Source organism: Trifolium pratense, linkage group LG5, assembly GCF_020283565.1.
Source record: "Trifolium pratense cultivar HEN17-A07 linkage group LG5, ARS_RC_1.1, whole genome shotgun sequence".
Taxonomy (NCBI): domain Eukaryota; kingdom Viridiplantae; phylum Streptophyta; class Magnoliopsida; order Fabales; family Fabaceae; genus Trifolium; species Trifolium pratense.
This window is the reverse complement of record NC_060063.1, coordinates 5,855,955-5,878,055: the sequence shown is the minus strand read 5'-3', so window position 1 is coordinate 5,878,055 and position 22,101 is coordinate 5,855,955. Positions and strand designations below refer to the sequence as shown.

The following is a 22,101-nucleotide window of genomic DNA, read 5'->3' as shown; positions in this document are numbered from 1 at the left end:
ATAAAAATTTTACGGATTTTAGGTTTTATTTATTTTTCATTACTTGCATTATTTCCATTCTCAATCCAATTTATTTTAATTTTGACATTTTTTTAGGTGAATGAATTCACTTTGAATAAGTAAATTGGATTGAGAAATCAAAATAAGTCTCAAATTCTCTCTTTCTTATTTGAAACCCATTTTTTGCAAGGATGAATTATAAGAAAAATCTATTTCTCTCTCAAATTCTCTTTTTTATTCTCCCTAATTTTTCAAGGAATAAACACTTACTCTAAGAGTGTTTCTTTTCGATACATCTAAATTAAGCGGGTTGTATCAGTGTCACGTTAATAAATGATATCTTATTTAAGTAAATATGGAGAAAAATTTTGAGAGGTACGTACTACTAAATTGTTAATTGAGCTTATATAAAATAACTTATGTAAATAAATAAGTTTATGCTGTATGTATTATTTTTGTAACAAAAATAAAAAACTCTTATTTATTTGCATAAACTCAAAAATAAGTTAATCCAAATTAGAGCCCTAAAAAAAATTACAATTAATTTGTATATTTGTATATAATAATAATGTATATAATATCCCTCTTTTGTTGCTAATTTTCCTCGATTTGCACAAATTATATTTTGTGAAGACGAATAAAAATTATGACCAAACAAAAACACTTTCCAACTAATTCGATGTTTTTCTAAACTAAGCAATGAAGTGTATAATGAAATGCATTATGATATAAAGTCTTGAACCGTCCAAACTTTTGAAAGAGTTTTTGTTTCCATATTCCAATAATTCCATTTTATATTCCAAAATTAGTAGCTGCCTATATAGCCAACATGAGAAAAAGATATGTATTTTGTGAAGAAATCATAATTAGTTTGGAATATGACCTTTTATGATTTTAATTAGGGAAAAAAAAAGAATCCAAAACGTAAAAGTTAAGGGTACATAATGTTTCCCTTTTCTTGCATATCATGGCTTAAATAAAATTGTAATCTTTAATTCAAATCGGTACATAAATCCTATCTCAATTGTCTAAATTGTTAGATGGGACGACGTGACTAGAGTTCGAACCTTGAATTCTCATTATTTATCTTAAGGATGAAATTGTAGCAATTTACGCACATACACACAATAATTATTATTAATGGTTTTATTTTAGGAGATGGTTATTATTATTGATTCTCAGTGTATTTTTTTTTTTTTTTTGACATTGTCTATCTATAAATTAAATCCAATATAAAAATAATTTTATTTATTTATTTTAAAATTTAATTATAATACGTATTTTATTTATTTATTTATTTATTGTAACACACATGCACGCACGCACATGCGAGTGCATGCACGCACACGCGAGTGCACGCACATACACACACAATAATGTTATGAAGTTGCTGTTTTTGTTAAAGATATAATTTGGTGTTTCAGGTTTTGAAGCTGGGATGAAAAAGATACTTCAAATATTTATCCTTGGACGATAATTGGAGACATGATACAAGTATCAATCGTTCAAATGTCTTGTTTCGAACGGAACAAGAACGCATTGAAGATGGAGGTACAATGTGATGATTCATGTGGTCCGGATGGAGTTGGGATCTCTAATCCCGGTTTCTGGGGCATGGTGAGATTTTACGTTCCTTCAAATTTTTTCTTTCTAATAATTCTTTTAGTCCTTATATTGACAAATTATTTTCTATATACAGAATATTGAGAAGGGGAAGAAATACAAAGTGATTTTCTATGTTCGTTCGGCGGAAGAAATTGATCTGAAAATTTCATTTGTTGGATCAGATGATGCTGTAAAGTTGACTTCAACTAACATCAACTTGTAGTGACTTTCTACACACAATGAATTAAATTTCCCTGTGTTTATTTTATTTATTTTTATATATAAGTTATTTATTGGGTGATTGAGCACAAAATAATATTTTTTGTTTGATCTTCTGTCAAAAAAAATAAATTATTGTTTGATCTATATATTGCAGGGGTATTGATGGAAAAACATTTAAATGGAGAAAGGTGGAGCATGTGATTGAGGCCAATGCAACTAATCATAATTCAAGCCTTCAAATAACAACAACCGGAAAAGGGGTGGTATGGTTAGACCAAGTATCAGCTATGCCCTTGGACACATATAAGGTATGTTGAAGATTTTATTTGAAAATTACAACAAACTAAAATATTAACTGACAAAGATTAATTTATTTGAAATTTTTTCTTTTTGGTAGGTAGGTAATTTATTCAAAACCACAACTCCAATGTACTTACTTACTTTTCAAGTAATTAATTAATAACTTGCATTATTAAGCTCATTACTTTCTTTTCAAATTAATATCTTAATTTATTTATCAAATTAACATCTTTTATGGGCAATGCTTGTGAACAATAGAGGTCTTTTTCTAAAATTTGGTTTTTTTTTCTTCTTGATTCTTGATTTTTTTCCAAATGTTAAGAAACAAATCACCGATAAAATTTGGTGTTTCAGGTTTTGAAAAAGATAATTCAAATTTGTATCCTTGGACAATAATTGGAGACATGATACAAGTATCTATTGTTCCAATGTCTTGTTTCGAAAGGAACAAGAATGCATTGAAGATGGAGGTACAATGTGATGAAAACTCCTATTCATGTGGTCCGGATGGTGTCGGGATCTCTAATCCCGATTTTTGGGGCATGGTGAGATTTTATGTTCCTTCATTTTTTCTTTCTTATTTGTTTTTGGGATATCTTAATATTCTTTTAGTCCTATAAATCTATTGTAAAATTTCTTTCTAATAATTTGTTGCTTCAAATTTCAATCAAGAGGCTTTTATATTGACAAATTATTTTCTATATACAGAATATTGAGAAGGGGAAGAAATACAAGGTGGTTTTTTATGTTCGTTCATGTCCTCCTGATGGTGTTGGCATCTCTAATCCTGGTTTTCGGGGCATCGTAAGATTTCATATTTCATATAATATTCATGTCCTTCATTTTTCTTTCTTTTTTGTTCTTCCATCATATGAGAGTCCTGAATCCTTAAAATCTAGAATGAAACATACTATTGTCCCACATAATGTCATATTTCATATAATTTTTTTTTTTAATTTTAAAATTTAATTATAATACTTGTTTTATTTATTTATTGTAACACACATGCACGCACGCACAAGCGAGTGCATGCACGCTCTTGCGAGTGCACGCACATACACACACAATAAGTTAAAAAAATTGATGCCCATAAAATTTGTGTCTTGTGCAGTCCCTCCTCTCGAACACCCTTTAGAACCCTCATGCACCCAAATCTAAAGTTTCATGTTTTGATCCTCCCTTCACATATTATTATAAAAATATCAAAGTTCTTCAAATTTGAGTTAATTTGTGTGAACTTGAGTTTAATTTTTATGAACTTGAGTTTAAGTTTTGTGAGGAACAATTTTTTACTACTTATTTGGTAGACGAACACCAAATTATTGGAATTTTTCTCTCCAAGATTAACAAAAACAAATGCAACAAAAAAAGAATAAACTCTATTGAAGCTAACATAAAAATATTTCCACCAAAATTATCTACAATCCTAACTCACTATTGTATGGATCCTGCACAAGATAGGAATAAAATATTGTACGTCCAAGCTTAAAAAAGCTTCCATAAGCTAAAAGGGGAAATCATACACGTGGGGATCAATTTATTAATTCTTGATATACCCATGAATTTTAAGCTTAGGATTCTTTAATTTTTTTTTCCCTTATAAACATAAGGTCACGTTCCAAACTACGAGTGCAATAGTTGTACACAATTTCTTCACAAAATAACATTCCAATGGAGTTATTTAAAAATGGAAAAAATAACTCAAAAAACCATTCGTACATCAACAAACGGTTTTGACTTTACATGTAGATAAAAAATGGGTTCGTTAACATGTGTCCTTATGGCACATATTAAGATATCCCAATATAAAAACTTAACATGTAATGATATAAAAAATTTAATACTTCAAAAGTTAAAATGCACAAATTAACATTTAATAATTTTTATTTTTACTTTCTTAACATGTGTACGTCTTAAGGGCACATTTTAACATTCTCCAAAATTCATCATTATTTGATATAATAAAAAAAAATTCTAAAATTATATCAACAAAAAAAAATTCTAAAATTGCATATTAATAATGTAAAATCTCTCAAATGTCTATCGGTTGATTTAAACCTAACTTTTAACTTGATGTTTTTTTTGGTACATTCTTAACTTATATGCTTTGGATTTTTACATTTTTTTCCCCATAAAACATATAAAAGGTCATATTCCAAATGTATACTAGTCTTAAACAATTTCTTCACATGTAGATATATTTTACTCTTTCATATATAACGTGACACTGATATTAATTAGAGCTTAAAGATACAATGAATTTCTTTTTTGTTTGCTTCTATTTTTGTTTATAATGTCACTTTTCTTTCTCTCATCTTAGCTACATAGGTAGCTAATAATTTTGGAATATAATGGAGTTAAGATACAGATTCAACTTCTATAATTTGTGTGTGGGATTCAACTACTAAATTGTCAGATTTTTTTAAAACCAAATAAATTCTCAAGATAAAAGTAAATCTCAATTTAATATGTAGATCTCAAAGAGATTTTCTATCCACCTCATATTAAAGATTAGTACAATTCTATTTAAGCCAAGATATGCTAGAAAAGGGAAACATTACATAAATCCTATCTCAATTGTCTAAATTGTTAGATGGGACGTTGTGACTAGAGTTCGAACCTTGAATTCTTATTATTTACCTTAAGGATGAAATTCTAGCAATTTACGCACATACACACAGTAATTATTATTAATGGTTTTGTTTTAGGAGATGGTTATTATTATTGATTCTCAGTGTATTTTTTTGTTTTTTGACATTGTCTATCTATAAATTAAATCTAATATAAAAATAATTTTATTTATTTATTTTAAAATTTAATTATAATACGTATTTTATTTATTTATTTATTGTAATACACATGTACGCACGCACATGTGAGTGCATGCACGCACACACGAGTGCATGCACATACACACACAATAAGTTAAAAAAATTGATGCCCATAAAATTGATGTCCCTAAATCCACATCTCCGAGAGATTGTGCGCTTTGAGTTTAACTCATCACAGTTTTGACCTTTGTAAAAAAGCGCTTCGATAGTTTAAAAGATGCGAGTGTTGTATATAAACTATCCTTAGTCTCCATTACTAAGCGATGTTAAATTTTTTTGGTGTATCGTGAACAATAAGCAACTAAGGGTATATTGATTTTTATTGAATGAGATACAGGATATACCATTATATGATCAAACGTTTTGAAGTCTCATTTTCTTGATTTTTTTCCAACTTTGCTATGTTATGAAGTTGCTGTTTTTGTTAAAGATACAATTTGGTGTTTCAGGTTTTGAAGCTGGGATGAAAAAGATACTTCAAATATTTATCCTTGGACGATAATTGAAGACAAATCACTGATACATGTATCAATCGTTCAAACGTCTTGTTTCGAACGGAACAAGAACGCATTGAAGATGGAGGTACAATGTGATACCACATATCAAACAACACAAGAAATGGAAACAAAGAACACTTTGCTTCTGCTTCTGCTTGTACTAATTTCTTTCCATTCAATTGAAGCAACAAAATTAATCGTTAATGTTTCTAATACATCAGACAAGCAAATCCCTAATACATTTATGGGAGTTTTCTTCGAGGTTAGCTTTGAACAAATTAACATCTTAATTTATTTATCAAATTAACATCTTTTATCAAATTAACATTTTAATTTATTGATTCTCAGTGTTTTTTTTTTTTTGACATTGTCTATCTATAAATTAAATCCAATATAAAAATAATTTTATTTATTTATTTTAAAATTTAATTATAATACGTATTTTATTTATTTATATATTGTAACACACATGCACGCACGCACACGCGAGTGCACGCACAATAAGTTAAAAAAATTGATGCCCATAAAATTGATGTCCCTAAATCCACATCGCCGAGAGATTGTGCGCTTTGAGTTTAACTCATCACAGTTTTGACCTTTGTAAATAGGCGCTTCGATAGTTTGAAAGATGCGAGTGTTGTATATAAACTATCCTTAGTCTCCATTACTAAGCGATGTTAAATTATTTTGGTGTATCGTGAACAAGCAAATCCCTAATACATTTATGGGAGTTTTCTTCGCGGTTAGCTTTGAACAAATTAACATCTTAATTTATTTATCAAATTAACATCTTTTATCAAATTAACATTTTAATTTATTTGTTGTAGGAGATTAATCATGCTGATGCTGGTGGATTATGGGCAGAGCTTGTGAACAATAGAGGTCTTCTTCTAAAATTTGGTTTTTCTTTCTTCTTGATTCTTGATTTTTTTCCAAATGTTAAGAAACAAATCACTGATAAAATTTGGTGTTTAGGTTTTGAAAAATATAATTCAAATTTGTATCCTTGGACAATAATTGAAGACATGATACAAGTATCTATTGTTCCAATGTCTTGTTTCGAAAGAAACAAGAACGCATTGAAGATGGAGGTACAATGTGATGATTCATGTGGTCCGGATGGAGTTGGGATCTCTAATCCCGGTTTCTGGGGCATGGTGAGATTTTACGTTCCTTCAAATTTTTTCTTTCTAATAATTCTTTTAGTCCTTATATTGACAAATTATTTTCTATATACAGAATATTGAGAAGGGGAAGAAATACAAGGTGGTTTTTTATGTTCGTTCAACAGAAGAAATTGATCTAAAGATTTCGTTTGTCGGATCAGATGATGGATTAAAGTTGACTTCAACTGACATCAACTTGTATGACTCTCTCTCTACACACAATGAAGATGGAGGTACAATGTGATGAAAACTCCTATTCATGTGGTCCGGATGGTGTCGGGATCTCTAATCCCGATTTTTGGGGCACGGTGGGATTTTATGTTCCTTCATTTTTTCTTTCTTATTTGTTTTTGGGATATCTTAATATTCTTTTAGTCCTATAAATCTATTGTAAAATTTCTTTCTAATAATTTGTTGCTTCAAATTTCAATCAAGAGGCTTTTATATTGACAAATTATTTTCTATATACAGAATGTTGAGAAGGGGAAGAAATACAAGGTGGTTTTTTATGTTCGTTCATGTCCTCTTGATGGTGTTGGCATCTCTAATCCTGGTTTTCGGGGCATCGTAAGATTTCATATTTCATATAATATTCATGTCCTTCATTTTTTCTTTCTTTTTTGTTCTTCCATCATATGAGAGTCCTGAATCCTTAAAATCTAGAATGAAACATACTATTGTCCCACATAATGTCATATTTCATATAATATTTTTTTTAATTTTAAAATTTAATTATAATACTTATTTTATTTATTTATTGTAACACACATGCACGCACGCACACGCGAGTGCATGCACGCACTTGCGAGTGCACGCACATACACACACAATAAGTTAAAAAAATTGATGCCCATAAAATTTGTGTCCTGTGCAGTCGCTCCTCTCGAACACCCTTTAGAACCCTCATGTTCCCATGCAATTGAAGCTGATCAATCATTGCAAATGGCACAACTAATTGTAAATGCGTTTCATTCATTAGGGAAGAAAATTCCTGAAACCTTTATGTGAGTTTTCTTTTAGGTTAGTCTTAGACAACCGACGTGAGACTTCTTAACAATTAGTTTTAAATGTACTCACTCGGTTTTGATGTATTAATATTTTTCTTTTTCTTTTTCTCATTCATTATATACTCGATCTGTTTCGATTTTGATGTTTTAATAATTTTTTTTTTATTTTCTCATTATACATCTTCATATAATTATTTTAGGAGATAAATCATGGCGGTGCAGGTGGCCTATGGGCTGAGCTAGTGAATAATAGAGGTTAATTACAAAATTCATTGTTGATTATGTTATGAAGTTGTTGATTATGTTATAGACACAATTTAATGTTTCAGCTTTTGAAGCTGGAGCAGAAAAATGACCCTTCCAATATTCATCCTTGGACAATAATTGGAGACAAATTGTTGATACTTGTATCGATTGATCAAACATCTTGCTTCGAACGTAACAAGAATGCGTTGAAGATGGAGGTACACTGTGACAACTCCTATTCACATTTACGTGATGGTGTTGGTATCTCCAATCCCAGTTTTTGGGGCTTGGTGAGATTTCATATTTCATATTTGTTGGGGATTAACCCAAAACAAAGAGCACTGAAGGATGAAAGATGAATGAAGAATGAATTTAGAATAAGCAGAAATTGAATAAAGGAAAAGTAAAAATCTTATTCTTCCACAAAGGGCCTTAATTGTTTATATACAATAGGTGGTTACTTCAAATGCAAGTAACTGCATAACTACCTAGGACAAACAAAATGTAACTGAATTACAACTGTACAAAACTAACTAACTAACTCTAAAAAGGCTAAGTAAAACAGAAACGCGTATCAGAACCAAAACAGAGCTTCAGAGCTTCAGAACTTATATCAGCTTCAGAGGTTGTGAGGTTCAGAGGCTATGTTGCTTCAGAAGCTGAAGCGCTGGTTCAGAGGTTATAATGCTTCAGAGCTTGAATTACCAATCAAACCAATATATACTCCTCCTTAAGACAAGCTATCGAAGCATACAATCCCTATTTCCCTCCTGAGCTTGAGGAACTGATCTCTCTTCACAGCCTTAGTCATTATATCAGCTTGTTGATTGTCAGTGGAACAATACTCCAAGCTTAACTTTCCTTTGTTGACTTGGTCCCTAAGGAAGTGAAATCCTGTCTCAATGTGTTTACTTTTACCATGACTAACAGGATTTTTAGCCAAGTTAATTGCTGATTTGTTGTCAATCTTCAGCATTACTGTGATGTTGTCAATGATCTTCATTTCATTGAGAAGTGATTGTAGCCAATTAGCTTGACAAGCAGCCAAGGATCCTGCAACGTATTCTGCTTCACAGCTAGAGAGAGCAATCACTGACTGCTTCTTAGAACACCATGAGACTGGTGCATTTTGGAATTTAAACAAATAACCACTAGTACTCCTCCTGTCTACTTTGTCTCCACACCAATCAACATTAGAGAATCCATTTAATTCAAGTTTCACACTATCTTTTGAATATGGAAATAACACACCATAATGTATTGTGCCATTGATGTATCTGAGTATCCTTTTGGCAGCCAGTAGATGAGGCTTCAGTGGTTTGCTCATAAACCTGCTTACATAGCCAACTGCATAGCTAATATCAGGTCTAGTTTGACACAAGTACCTTAGTGAACCAATCAATTGTCTGAATATAGTAGGGTCCACAGTATCACTGTTTTCATCTATTTCCAGCTTAAGTCTTGTGTCTGCAGGTGTGACTGATGAATTGCAATCAAGCATTTCAAACTTTCTCAAAATCTCAGTGGCATATTTTGCTTGATGCAGTATCACCCCCTTTGCAGTATATAACAGCTCCATTCCTAAGAAATAGGTGAGCTTTCCCAAATCGGTCATTTCAAATTCACTCTTCATCTGTGATTTGAAATCTTCAATCTCTGCTAGTGAGCTACCAGTCACTAACAAGTCATCAACATACAAACATATGATTAACATATGCTTGTTCTCACTTTGTTTAACATACACACCATATTCCACACTACATTTCACAAATCCTTGTACAACAAAGAATTGGTCAATTCTCTTGTTCCAAGCTCTTGGAGCTTGTTTCAAACCATACAAGGCTTTGTTCAGTTTCAGCACTTTATCTTCTTTGCCTTTCAATTCAAAACCAGGTGGTTGCTTGACATATACATCTTCTGCCAATGGTCCATTTAAGAATGCTGACTTTACATCTAAGAGCATGTTTAGCGCTGGTGAACTAACACCAAAATTGCTTATAGCCAACGTAAATAACAAGGAACTTGCAATAAAGATGTATGACATGGCATAGCAAGTGAACTAACTTTTCTGTACATGCTCTAAATAGCCAACGGCAACAAAAGGCAAATAATTATTATTTTATTCAAAGCAAAATTGCACATGACCACATATCTATTCAAATAATTATTTCAATACTTTATTACTATCACCTTTTGAATATTGTAGTAGGGGTTCCCTTGTAGTAGTAGAAAATCAGCATATGACATGAAAAACAACGGCCATATTCTCTGAATAAAAGTAACGGCCATAAACACTTTTATCTTTTTTTTTTTTTTAGCAAAAATATTTTTACCTTCCTATAAATATCATAGTAGTAACTTACATTTTTTTACACACAATTTTACCTTCTAATTTTTTTTTGTTGCTTTCAATTTCCAATCATATTTCATTTATCAAATGGATCCCAACCAATGGAATCCTTATTTCAATTATTTTCAAAATCCAACCGGTGATACTTCTCAAAATTTTCAAATGTGTCAACGACCACCGGTCCCTATTGGCGACGGTTCTCAAAATCCTCAACCTTTTATGTTTCAATCACCACCATTCTCTACTGGCAACAATTCTCAATATCCCCGACCTTTTATGTTTCAACCATCGCCAACCAACATCAGTAGCCAATATACACATTCAACGGGTACCAACGACGTTGTAGAGTCTCCTAACGTTGAATCAGAATCACCAATTGGTTCCACTACAGATTCTCAGGTACCAGTGTTCTCCACTCAGGTTGGTCTAGAAAATATTACTTTTGCGGAAGGAGAGAATTCTACCCAAAAAAAACAACGTGTCAGGTTCTTAGAAGAAGAAGATAAATTGGTTATTCAGACATGGCTTAACGTTTCCAAAGATTCAGTTGTGGGAAATGACCAAAAATCAGATTGTTTTTGGGGTAGAATCAAAGATAGATATAACAACTATCGTGGATCACTTATAGCGAGAGAGTGGTCTACACTCAAATCTCGATGGCATCTATTGAATAAACATTGTCAATGGTTTTGCGGAAGCTACAAACTAGCCGTTGCTAACAAGAAAAGTGGACAGTCCGAGACCGACATCATGGATGAGGCACGTAAACTTTTTGCACAAGTACATCATCAACGTTTCACAATGGAGCACGCGTGGAGGTTGTTGAAGGATGAACCTAAATGGAAAGGACAAGAAATGAACAACTCTTCAAAGAGATCAAAGACATCCTCTACCGGGACATATTCATCAACATCTAATCCAGAAAATCCTATTGATTGTTCAGAATACAACAGTGCAACTCAGACGGACCGCCCATTGGGACAAAAGGCGGCAAAAAGGAAGGGCAAGGGAAAAGAAACTTTGTATTTTGTTTAAAATGTAATTGTTGCTTATTGTTATGTATTATTTTAAATTCCTATGAAAATGTAATTTTATTTATTATTGTTATATGTATTATTTTAATATTTATTTTGTCATTTTTTTAAATATTTTATGCCTATTAAATTAATGTTAATTTTGAATCAAAACTAATTACAAATAAAAAAATATAAACATGTGGGGTCAATGTTTGGTTCTTTATAACCAACCACCATTAAAGTAAAAACTACTCAAATCAACTATAAATCTCTTAAATCCTACACATCACTCTGGACCCACAAAAAGTAACTTAGTTTACCCACTTAGTTTACTCCCACTAAAGATGCTCTAAATGGAATAAAGGCCATCTTCTGCTACAAGCTAGTGCAATAACCAGCCTTATAGTTTCATGCCTTGCCACAGGAGAGAATACTTCATCATAGTCTAGGCCTTGCTTTTGCAGAAAACCTTTGGCCACAAGTCTTGCCTTGTACTTGACTACTTGGCCCTCAGGATTTTGCTTCACTTTGTACACCCACTTCACATCAATTGCTCTTTTCTCTGAAGGTAGCTTGCACAGGTCCCATGTCTTATTCTTTTCAATTGACTTCAGCTCATCAATCATTGCTTCTAACCACACTTTACTCTTTAGTGCACTCTTGACATCTAAAGGTTCAGTGTCTGCAAGCATAGCATAATGCACAATGTCACCCTCATTGTCTACAGCATTATCTGGAACCATTTCACAATCTGCTAACCTCCTTGGAATCTGAGTAACTCTGTGAGGTCTTGGTGTCAGATGAACTCTATCATCATCATCACTTGAAGTGTGCATATCTTCTTCATGATTAGTACCTTGATTTGGATTAACAAAAGTAACTGGTTCATCTATGTTGCTTAATCCATCATCTAAGTCCACTTCACAAGTTTTCTTAGATACAGATTTCTGTTTCCAATCCCAGCTTTCATTCTCAAGTACTTTCACATCTCTGCTGATCTCTATCTTGTCTGATGTGGGATTATACAGTCTATATGCACCAGTTCTATGATATCCAAAAAATATCACAGGTTCACTTTTGTCATCTAGCTTCTTTCTCTTTGCATCTGGCACATGCTTGTAACTCAAGGAACCAAACACCTTCAAGTGTTTCACAGATGGAATTGAACCACTCCATATAGCTTCTGGCACTTTGTCTAAGCATTTGGTAGGACATCTGTTTAGGATATATACTGCAGTAGAAACTGCCTCACCCCAAAATCTATGTGGCAAACCCTTCTGCTTTAGCATGCTTCTAGCCATATCCAGGATAGTTCTATTCCTTCTCTCAGCAAGACCATTGTGTTGAGGAGTGTATGGTGCTGTAATTTCATGAATTATGCCTGGCTCTTTGCAATAATTCTCAAACTCCTTTGATGTATATTCTCCTCCACCATCAGTTCTCAACACTTTTATTGACTTGTCACTTTGTTTTTCAACCAGTGTTTTAAATTTCTTAAACACTTCAAATGCATCACTTTTAGCCTTTATATGATATAGCCATATCATCCTTGAATACTCATCAACAAATGTGATAAAATATTTGTTTCCACCAGTTGATAACACATCAATTGGTCCACAAATATCAGAATGCACAACATTTAGCACTTCACTAGATCTCATAGGCAAGTTACTTTTAAAAGATGATCTAGGATGTTTTCCTAACAAACATACAGTGCATGTATCGACTGGAGGTATAACACTAGGCAGTCCTAACACCATGTTCTTTGAATTAAGCATAGACAAGCTTTTGAAATTCAAATGACCATACCTCTTGTGCCATAAGTCACTGTCTTTACTTTCAGCAGTTGCAACTAAGCATTCAGCTTCAATTACTTTGATTTGACTCTTGAAGGTTCTATTCTTGCTTTGTGCTGTTTTCAGAATTAATCTGTTCTTTGAATCAAAGAGTTTCAGTGCTTCATCTTCTAGCACTACCCTGAACCCTTTCTCAAGTAACTGACCTACACTCATCAAGTTACATTTCATACCAGGCACATATAGAACTTTCTCAATCACTACTTTCCTTCCATTATTTCTCTGTATCACTACATTTCCAATGCCTTCAGCTGCAATGGAATTGCTATCTGCTAGCCTGATCTTTGTGTTGAAACACTTGTCAAAATCAGTTAAGATGCTTCTATTCCCTGTCATATGATTTGAGCACCCTGTATCAAAGTACCAAACCATGGAATCTGCTGCTTCATCAGTAATTGTCACCATGAAATTCACATCATCTTCTGATGTTGAATCATCCTGTGCCACATTTGCTTCTTCTCCACTGTTTTGACTTTGGTTCTTCTTAGGAGCCTTACATTCTTTAGCATAGTGACCATATTTGTCACAATTGTAACACTGAATGGTGCTCTTATCCTTCTTTTGATAATTCTTCTTTTTCCCTCCTCCTTCTTTTGAGGATTCAGGCTTGTCTTCAATACTTTCTTTCCCTTTCTTGAACTCTTTCTTTTTCTGCCATTTCTTTTTGTCATCTTGGTACTTTTTGAACTTTACAAACAAAGCTTGCTCATCTTCTTTGCCATGGTTTCTTCCACCATGCTTCATCTCATGAGCCTCAAGTGTACTCTGCAAGTCTTCAATCTTGATTTCACTTAAGTCTTTTGTTTCTTCAATTGTCACCACAATGTGCTCAAATTTTGAAGTTAAAGTTCTAAGTACCTTTTCCACTGTTTCCTGTTCAGCAAGATTACTTCCACAATTCTTCATCTGATTGGTGAGAGTCACCACTCTTGTGAAGTAATCTGCAATTGTCTCATCATTCTTCATCTCCAGCAGCTCATATTGTCTCTTCAAGGCTTGCAATTTCACTTTCTTGACCTTTGCATCACCACCATAGCTCTTCTGCAAAGTGTCCCAAGCCTCTTTGGACGTTGTGAAATCTGCAATCTTCTCAAATACCTTGGCATCAACACATTGATGAATGAGAAATAGAGCTTTGCTATCTTTCTTCAGTGCTTCTCTGAACGTTGCTCTCTGTTCTGCTGTTGCATTTGCTGGTAATGGATCAAGAACTGTCTTCACTTGTTCATCCACTTCTTGAATAATGAATATCACATTCATCTGTTTGACCCATGTATCCCAGTTCTTTCCATCAAGAATTGGCAAATTCGCATGGAAATTACTCTTCCCAGCCATGATTGAATCACTGCAACCTTTGATGCTCTTTCTTGGTGAAAGATCCGAATCAAGATCCCTTGGATCGTGAAAGCTCTAGATACCACTTTGTTGGGGATTAACCCAAAACAAAGAGCACTGAAGGATGAAAGATGAATGAAGAATGAATTTAGAATAAGCAGAAATTGAATAAAGGAAAAGTAAAAATCTTATTCTTCCACAAAGGGCCTTAATTGTTTATATACAATAGGTGGTTACTTCAAATGCAAGTAACTGCATAACTACCTAGGACAAACAAAACGTAACTGAATTACAACTGTACAAAACTAACTAACTAACTCTAAAAAGGCTAAGTAAAACAGAAACGCGTATCAGAACCAAAACAGAGCTTCAGAGCTTCAGAACTTATATCAGCTTCAGAGGTTGTGAGGTTCAGAGGCTATGTTGCTTCAGAAGCTGAAGCGCTGGTTCAGAGGTTATAATGCTTCAGAGCTTGAATTACCAATCAAACCAATAATATTATATTCATTTTCTTCTGAATCTTTAAAAAAAAAAATCTAAAATTGAAAAGCAATTATTATTGATTCGCAATGTATTTTATTTTTTTTATATTGACATTGTCTATCTTACAATCTATAAATTAAATCAAATATATTTGTTTTTATATTGACATTGTCTATCTATAAATTAAATCAAATATAATTTTTTTTTTACTTCAATTAACCAAGAGGCTTTTGACAATTTTTTTTTCTTTCTTTATACATAACATTGAGAAGGGGAAGAAATACAAAGTGGTGTTTTATGTTCGTTCAACCAAAGAAATTGATATAAAATTTTCATTTGTTGGATGAGATAATGGTGTAAATCTAGCTTCAACTGACATAAAATTGTAGAGACTCTCTAAACACAATATTTTTTTCTTTGCATTTATTGAGTGATTTATACATTAACAATAAAAATAATTAATGAAGAATTATGATGCAAGGGTATTGATGGAAAGCATTAAGATGGCGAAGAGTGGAGCATATGTTTGAGGGAAATGAAGAATCTGAAAGATATCTCAAACCTATCTATGAAGGCACGACTTTTCTATTTGTATTAAAAATATATGCAAAATAATAATAATTTATTTTAGTATAATACTTTGTAAGTAATCTTTATAAGTTGGACACTTCTGATATATATTAAGAAAAAGTAATAGTAAATTACGATTGCATGTCCGTGAGTTCGCACGGGTCAAGTGATTTATATGAGATGATGACAATATTTTTTTGGGTTAAATATATTTTTTATCTCTATAAATTGTATGTTTTGATCTAGAAAATTTTAATCCATGCAGTTTAGTATGTTATTTTTTAAAATTCTAAATTTTGTAATTATTCTTAAAACTTTAAATTTTGAATTTTTTTTAAACATGTTTAGAATACTATAAAGAATTAAATATGATTTTTTTTTAATTTTCAATATATAAAAAGAAAAATAACAAAAATCTCAACTTAAAAATCAAATTTTGAATTTTTTTATAGAAACTTTATATAATGCTCTAAACATTTCTACAAAATCACTTATTATGAGTTGTTTGATTTATTTATTTTATTTTCATGCCTTAAAGGCTGATTTATCACAAAAACCCTTAAAGGCTAATATTGAAGTGCGATGCATTTTTTTTAATCGAAGTAGTAATAACAATGAAAATTCCAAACTAATTCATTATACTGTCAAAATAAAATTTCATTTATGTTATATGATAATTTTCTTGTGTAATTGATCGAGCTTTGGAGGCAATGCAAAAAAAAAAAAAAGCATGTGAAAAGTATAAACAATTTTCTTATATATATCATTCGTATACTTACAAAATTTACATAGAGGCTTGTTCTATAATGTAAAATGTTAAAATTTGAATCATATACTACATAGCATGTGCTTCACCAAGAAATCTTCTAAACTATATGAAAGATGAAAGCCTAAATTCTAACTTACTAACTTTCTCGAAATCGCTCTGTTGAAAAAATTCGAGCGAAGGCTTAGTTTCCTTAACTTGCGTGACTTTGAAAGACAATTTTCCTTAACTTGTTAGACATTTTTTGGGACACTTGTCCGACACGTGTCGTGCGAGTCTACAGGTGTCGGACACCGATTAAAGGAGTGTCAAAGTTAAGGAAAAATTGATTTTTCTTGGATACCGGTCTGACCTATCTGACACGTGTCATAGGAGTGTTATACGAGTGTCGGACACCGACACGTGTTGGACACCACGACACGCCTAATCTTAGAGGTGTCCGTGCTCCATATTAAGTGACTCGGTCATGGAGGTTTAGCTTAAACGACGTTACGGCTTGGATCTCTATTGCTGTAGTAAGTTTTTTTTTTTTTTTTCTTTCAATTTTATTATTTTATTTATTTCTGTTTATTAATTCTTTTTTAATTTTAAAATATGACATGACAATGTGTCACTAAATAAAGGGAAACGCTTTTTCTTAAGAGAGTTTAAAGAGAAGAATTGCAAGAATAATCAATTTTTAATTTACTCATTTTAATTTTTAAATGTGTTTTTTATTAGTCATTTTAATTATCGAATAAATATAAGGTAATTACATATGTATTACGTGCTTAAAAACATCAAACAAGACATCGCAGACAAAGTCATGCCTGTATTTGAAGTCTGAAAGATCTTTACAATGTATTGCGTGCTCCCCAAAATTAATTTGGGCTTAGTATTATCGAATGTGTTTTTTAATAGTCAATTTTGTCTATAAAATTTCAAATAAATGATATTTTTAAAAATTTGTTGAGAATTTTGTTTGAACACCTCAAGAAAAACGTACATAATTTAAAATTTAATAAGTTCCTTTTTGGTAAAAAAAAAAGTTATGAAACTTTGTTAAAAGTATTTAAATAATATATGTACAATCTTCAAAAAAATAAAGCCATATTATAAAAGAAAATAGAGCCAAAGTAATACAATTTTTTTAGGGTACATAGACGAAATGACAATGTTATGATAAATTCACATACAAAAGTAAAGGGGTCGGGTTTTGAGCCCCGATCATAGCGTCCAGCCTAACAATATCGATATATTTTTGTCAGTTATGCTGTAAGTTATAAGTAATCCGACGGTTAAATAAAAATAAAGTTAATACAAAAGTTATTGAATTTAATTTATATACACTGTCAGTGTAAAGTTATTTTACACATGCGTCCAATAAAATACCAACACATCATGTATTGTGTTTAAAAACACATGTGTTATATTTATTAAATAATGTGGCAACACCACAGTGGATACACCCTTTTTTTATACATTTGAGTTGTATAGCATCATTAGTTCCATTTGCTTTCAATATTAGTATAGTTATTATTTGAGACAACAAAGAAAAAAAAAGAAATCAAAATAATATAAACTGAACATCTTTCTTTGTGTGTATATATATATAGTGTTTGTGCATTTTTTAAAGGGTAATTAAGTATGGGCCATCATGTGCTTCACCTTTAGTAAAATCAGCTTTGCGGTTTTGATTTTAGTTAGGTTTTGATTTTTTTCTATCATTTTTAACTATGTGTGTAGTTTTTTTTTATACTTTGGGTGATCTTGGGACCAAGTGTACTGTTTTGGAAGACAAAATTTAGTGGAGGATGTATTTTGTTGCCTAAATATTGATGTCTGATCCGTGTTTCTGGATCATTGTTGTTTTGTTTCTGGTGCAGGGTAGTTTCAGTTTTGGTGTTATGGCAAGGTTCTCGTGTATTGGTTTTTGTTGTTACGCGTTGGGGATTGTTGTTTGTTTTTCTTCTGTTCTGGTTTTTGCGGTTATCCGTTGGATTTTAGGCTCTATTAGTGCTGGTTTAGGGTGGTTACTACTGTAGTTTTGTTTAGCAGGTGGTGTTGTCTTGTTGAGCCTTTTTAGGCTTTTCTAATTATGGATACTTGTAACATTGTATTCCTGCATACTGTTGTCATTGTTGTGGATGAGAAGTACTTTATTAAATTGACATTACTTTATGATGTTAGGTTTTTGTCAAGGTTAGGATGCTCATGTTGGATAGAACTCCGTGTTCAAGTCATTCAAAACTTTAAAGCTCTATCAACGTCAATATGTTCCAGCTGTAAAACAAGGTAGTCACATCAAGTGAGAAGTTTGATAGGCTTGCTTCTGGGAAAATACATGTCCTGCTTCAAATGATATAAAGGTATTAAATGCCTTATATATCTATCTCAATATATTTGTTGTTTTTTGTCTACTCTTGGGTCTTCTGTCCAGCTATTTTTAGAGCTATTTTGTTGCGTTTTATGTGTATATTCTGGGTTTAATGCTTAGAGGTGGATTATGTTCTTAGTTGATTTTGTTAGGCGATTAGAAGTGGTAGTTTGTACACCTTGTGGATGTTATATGGTATTGTGTACTACAAGAATTCTCTGCATTTCCGACAAACAATTCCTACGAAAATTGCTTTCGTCACCCAAGAATGCATTTCCTACAAAATATTCGTAGGAAAGGTTTTTTTTTTATGTTACCCTCCTAACATGTGGGGTCCAAGGGAGCAGTTCCTACGAAATTTTGGTAGGAAACGTTTGTTGACCATTGAATTTTGACTTTCATGTGACCGTTCTGCATGTGTGGTATTCTAGGAAGCAATTCATACGAAAGTTTGGTAGGAAATGTTTTAATATATTTTTTTTTAAAAAAAGTAACTAGCAACGATCACAAGCAATATATATAAAGGTTAAGGTTACCGTACGGCGAGAGAGCACAATAAACAGGATATTCATGGAATATGCTCTTAACACATGTAATTGGAAATTTAATAGTTCCACTAGAGGGTCAATATTGGTATTTCTCATTAATTAAAATAGTTATATTATTAATTTTTAGTTTAAAATATATGCTGGCTCACCGGATTAATAAGTGGTCGACCGTGGAACAATACTTAAAATTATAAGAAATTCTAACGATTATCAATAATATTTTTTAAAAGTAAAAATTACGACTCTTCACATTTTTTCGGATAAAAAAAATACATTATTAACGTCAATTTAGTACGAGTTACATATTTATGTATTAATTAAATCGGTGTTAATTAAATGATTTTTTAATCATAAAAATGAAAATAATCATTAAATTACAGTTTCAAACATAAACATAAATTATCGATAATATTTTAAATATTTTTTAGTTACTGATCTACCATGGACCAATTGAAGAAGTAGTTCATATTAGAAATTGTCATGCTTTTAACACATATATGTGCGCTTAAAAAACAAACGGAAAAAAGAATTTTGATGATCGAACTCCGAATGGATAGACAGAGTAATAACAGTCTAACCGAAGCTTAGTTTTAATGAAAGGGTCGTGAACTTTGATTGAAACTACTAATTTTGATTGGAGATTTCAAATTTAATCAATCTGACCGTTCAATATCACATAATTAGACTAACAAACGAATGGGAAAAAGAATTTTGATGATCGGACTCGGAATGGATTGACTGATTGTAATATCTTGCAGGCTTGTTTTGTTTTGGATATATCCCTGCTAGTGCAGTGTAAATACCCCTCTTAACTATTAAGTTTTTGTGGTTTTCTTATAAGCTCTTAGTCATAATACTTTTTATACTTCTGAACTCCTATATTATGCTCAAGTTATATCATAGTGATACCTGATTCAATTAAGATTTTTGCTACGAGTGCTTTTCCTTGTCCATATCTACACAATCCTTCAGATATCTATTTCAGGATCATAAACATGTTTGAAATGCTAAGGAAACTTTGAATTTGGCTAATGTTTATTTGGTAGATTATCTTTCTAATTAAGAAACTGCAGTGGAAAACTTGAAAATATTTGAGGATTATCGTCTAGCTTTAGGTGCTTCCTATGTTTGTAGCAATCAGAACATGGCTATCTTCAGTTTCTTCTTTCCCCTTTTAATTCTTTGCTATTTAATATACAGGTTAAGCCGAAAGTGATGTAAAAGATACATAAAGGAATTAGAGCTTATAAAGACACTTCACAGAGATCAATCTAGAGATGACATAGACTATGTAAGTCATGAGCTAGAAACTTTATATGTTGGATTAAGCTTCTCCTAGCTAGGTAAGTTAAGTCTTGCAATTGGTTTCGATATTATGCTGTAGTTAATACTTTGTATAATGCCATTTGTTTTTGCATTTGTGACCCACGTAGGCATGCTTTGTACCTCTGGTTTACAAGTTTGCCAAAATAAGATAACTTATGTTTTTATCTTGCAGCATTGAGACTTAGCTTGAATATAATTTATGGGCATAACTTATGGTGCATAAGCCTTGCTTGCTTATGCACACCATGTTAGAATATTTTCTAATATTCTGTGGGCTGCAATCAATTGTGGATTTTGGTTTTAATAAAAACGGGTTGATGTTGTTGTGATCCATTTGATGATGCTTAAGCCCGATATTTGTGATCAGTAATAATGGGTTTGAACACTAATTCTGATTTGTGTAGAAACAAAGTGTAGGCCCAACTCTAGAGTCCATGATGGGTGGTACTAGGGTTGTTATCTTATAAATAGATAGGCTAGGTCCCCTTTGCCGTCACGTTGTCAAACTAGCAATAAGCTGAACGTTCATTTGTTGTCTTCCCCATCAAAGACCTCAAAGACTGGAGCATGTGATTAGGCAGAGGAAGACCTTGTCTAGTATATCGATGTTTTCGATATTGGTGTGCTTCCGGTAACGGTGGTTTGTGATTATGATTATCAAGTAAGGGTGTTCTAATTTCATATAATATATCGATCTATAAATTATTAATTATTACACACCATGCATAAATACCCCAAATTGCTCATGTATTGTGTTTAAAAACACATGATGTGTCACATTTATTAAATGACGTGACAACACATTAGTGGGTACACGTGTAAAAAAACTTTACACTGACAGTGCATGCAAATTAAACTCAAGGTTATAATGTGGAGGACCCGAATTCTACCCTTTGAACTATTTTTTTTTTAATTGTTTTATTCTCTACCTTTTTTAGTAGCTATACCATCGGTTAGGATCCTCTCCATTTTATATTCTTTTTAATTCATCTCTTTTATACATCGCAAAGCATTTTAATTATTTTTTTTTTGGTAAAGAAACATTTAAAAACTATATTAATAAAAGAAATGAAAAGAATAGGACAGTATCCCAACTCCGTACTGTTGCATGAAATTGACTATATATTTAAAGTCTTTAATGTAAGAATATCATTAAATATAATTAATCAAAGTCTTTAATGTCTTTGACCAAGAAAAACGTCTTCAGAATATTGTCTTTCGGAAAATCATTAAATATAATTAATCAAAGTCTTTAATGTCTTTGACCAAGAAAAACGTCTTCAACATCAAACTTGTGTATAAATATATGTGTTCATTTCTTCTTTTAGTTGCCACTATCTCAACATTTTTCATTTGAATCATAATATTGTGCAAGTTGTGTACAAGTATGACAATGAAGTTAGGAAGCATTTTTGTAATGGTCGTGTCTATGCTTGTTTTCTTCACCCTCACCTATGGATCTGGTTAGCTATCGCATCACAACTTTAATACAAATTTCTTTTTACTATAAAATATTAGTACTATGCTTTAGGATTAGTAGTAGTAATTTTCAATTGATTATTTTGGGTACAAGGATTAGTAGTAATTTTGAATTGATTTTATGATGAGAAATATTTATTTG

General features: G+C 31.8%; 1 protein-coding gene across 1 annotated transcript; it reads left to right on the top strand.

Moving 5' to 3' along the window:
• Nucleotides 1-10,311: 10,311 nt before the first annotated feature.
• Nucleotides 10,312-11,259, top strand: LOC123885927 (glutathione S-transferase T3-like). The gene has a single exon (XM_045935264.1). It carries the CDS (start codon nucleotides 10,312-10,314, stop codon nucleotides 11,257-11,259), a length of 948 nt encoding a protein of 315 aa, XP_045791220.1.
• Nucleotides 11,260-22,101: the final 10,842 nt, after the last annotated feature.

Bases quoted from the DNA above. Each gene is read 5' to 3' on its own strand.
- LOC123885927 (XM_045935264.1), top strand. From the start codon at position 10,312: ATGGATCCCAACCAATGGAATCCTTATTTCAATTATTTTCAAAATCCA.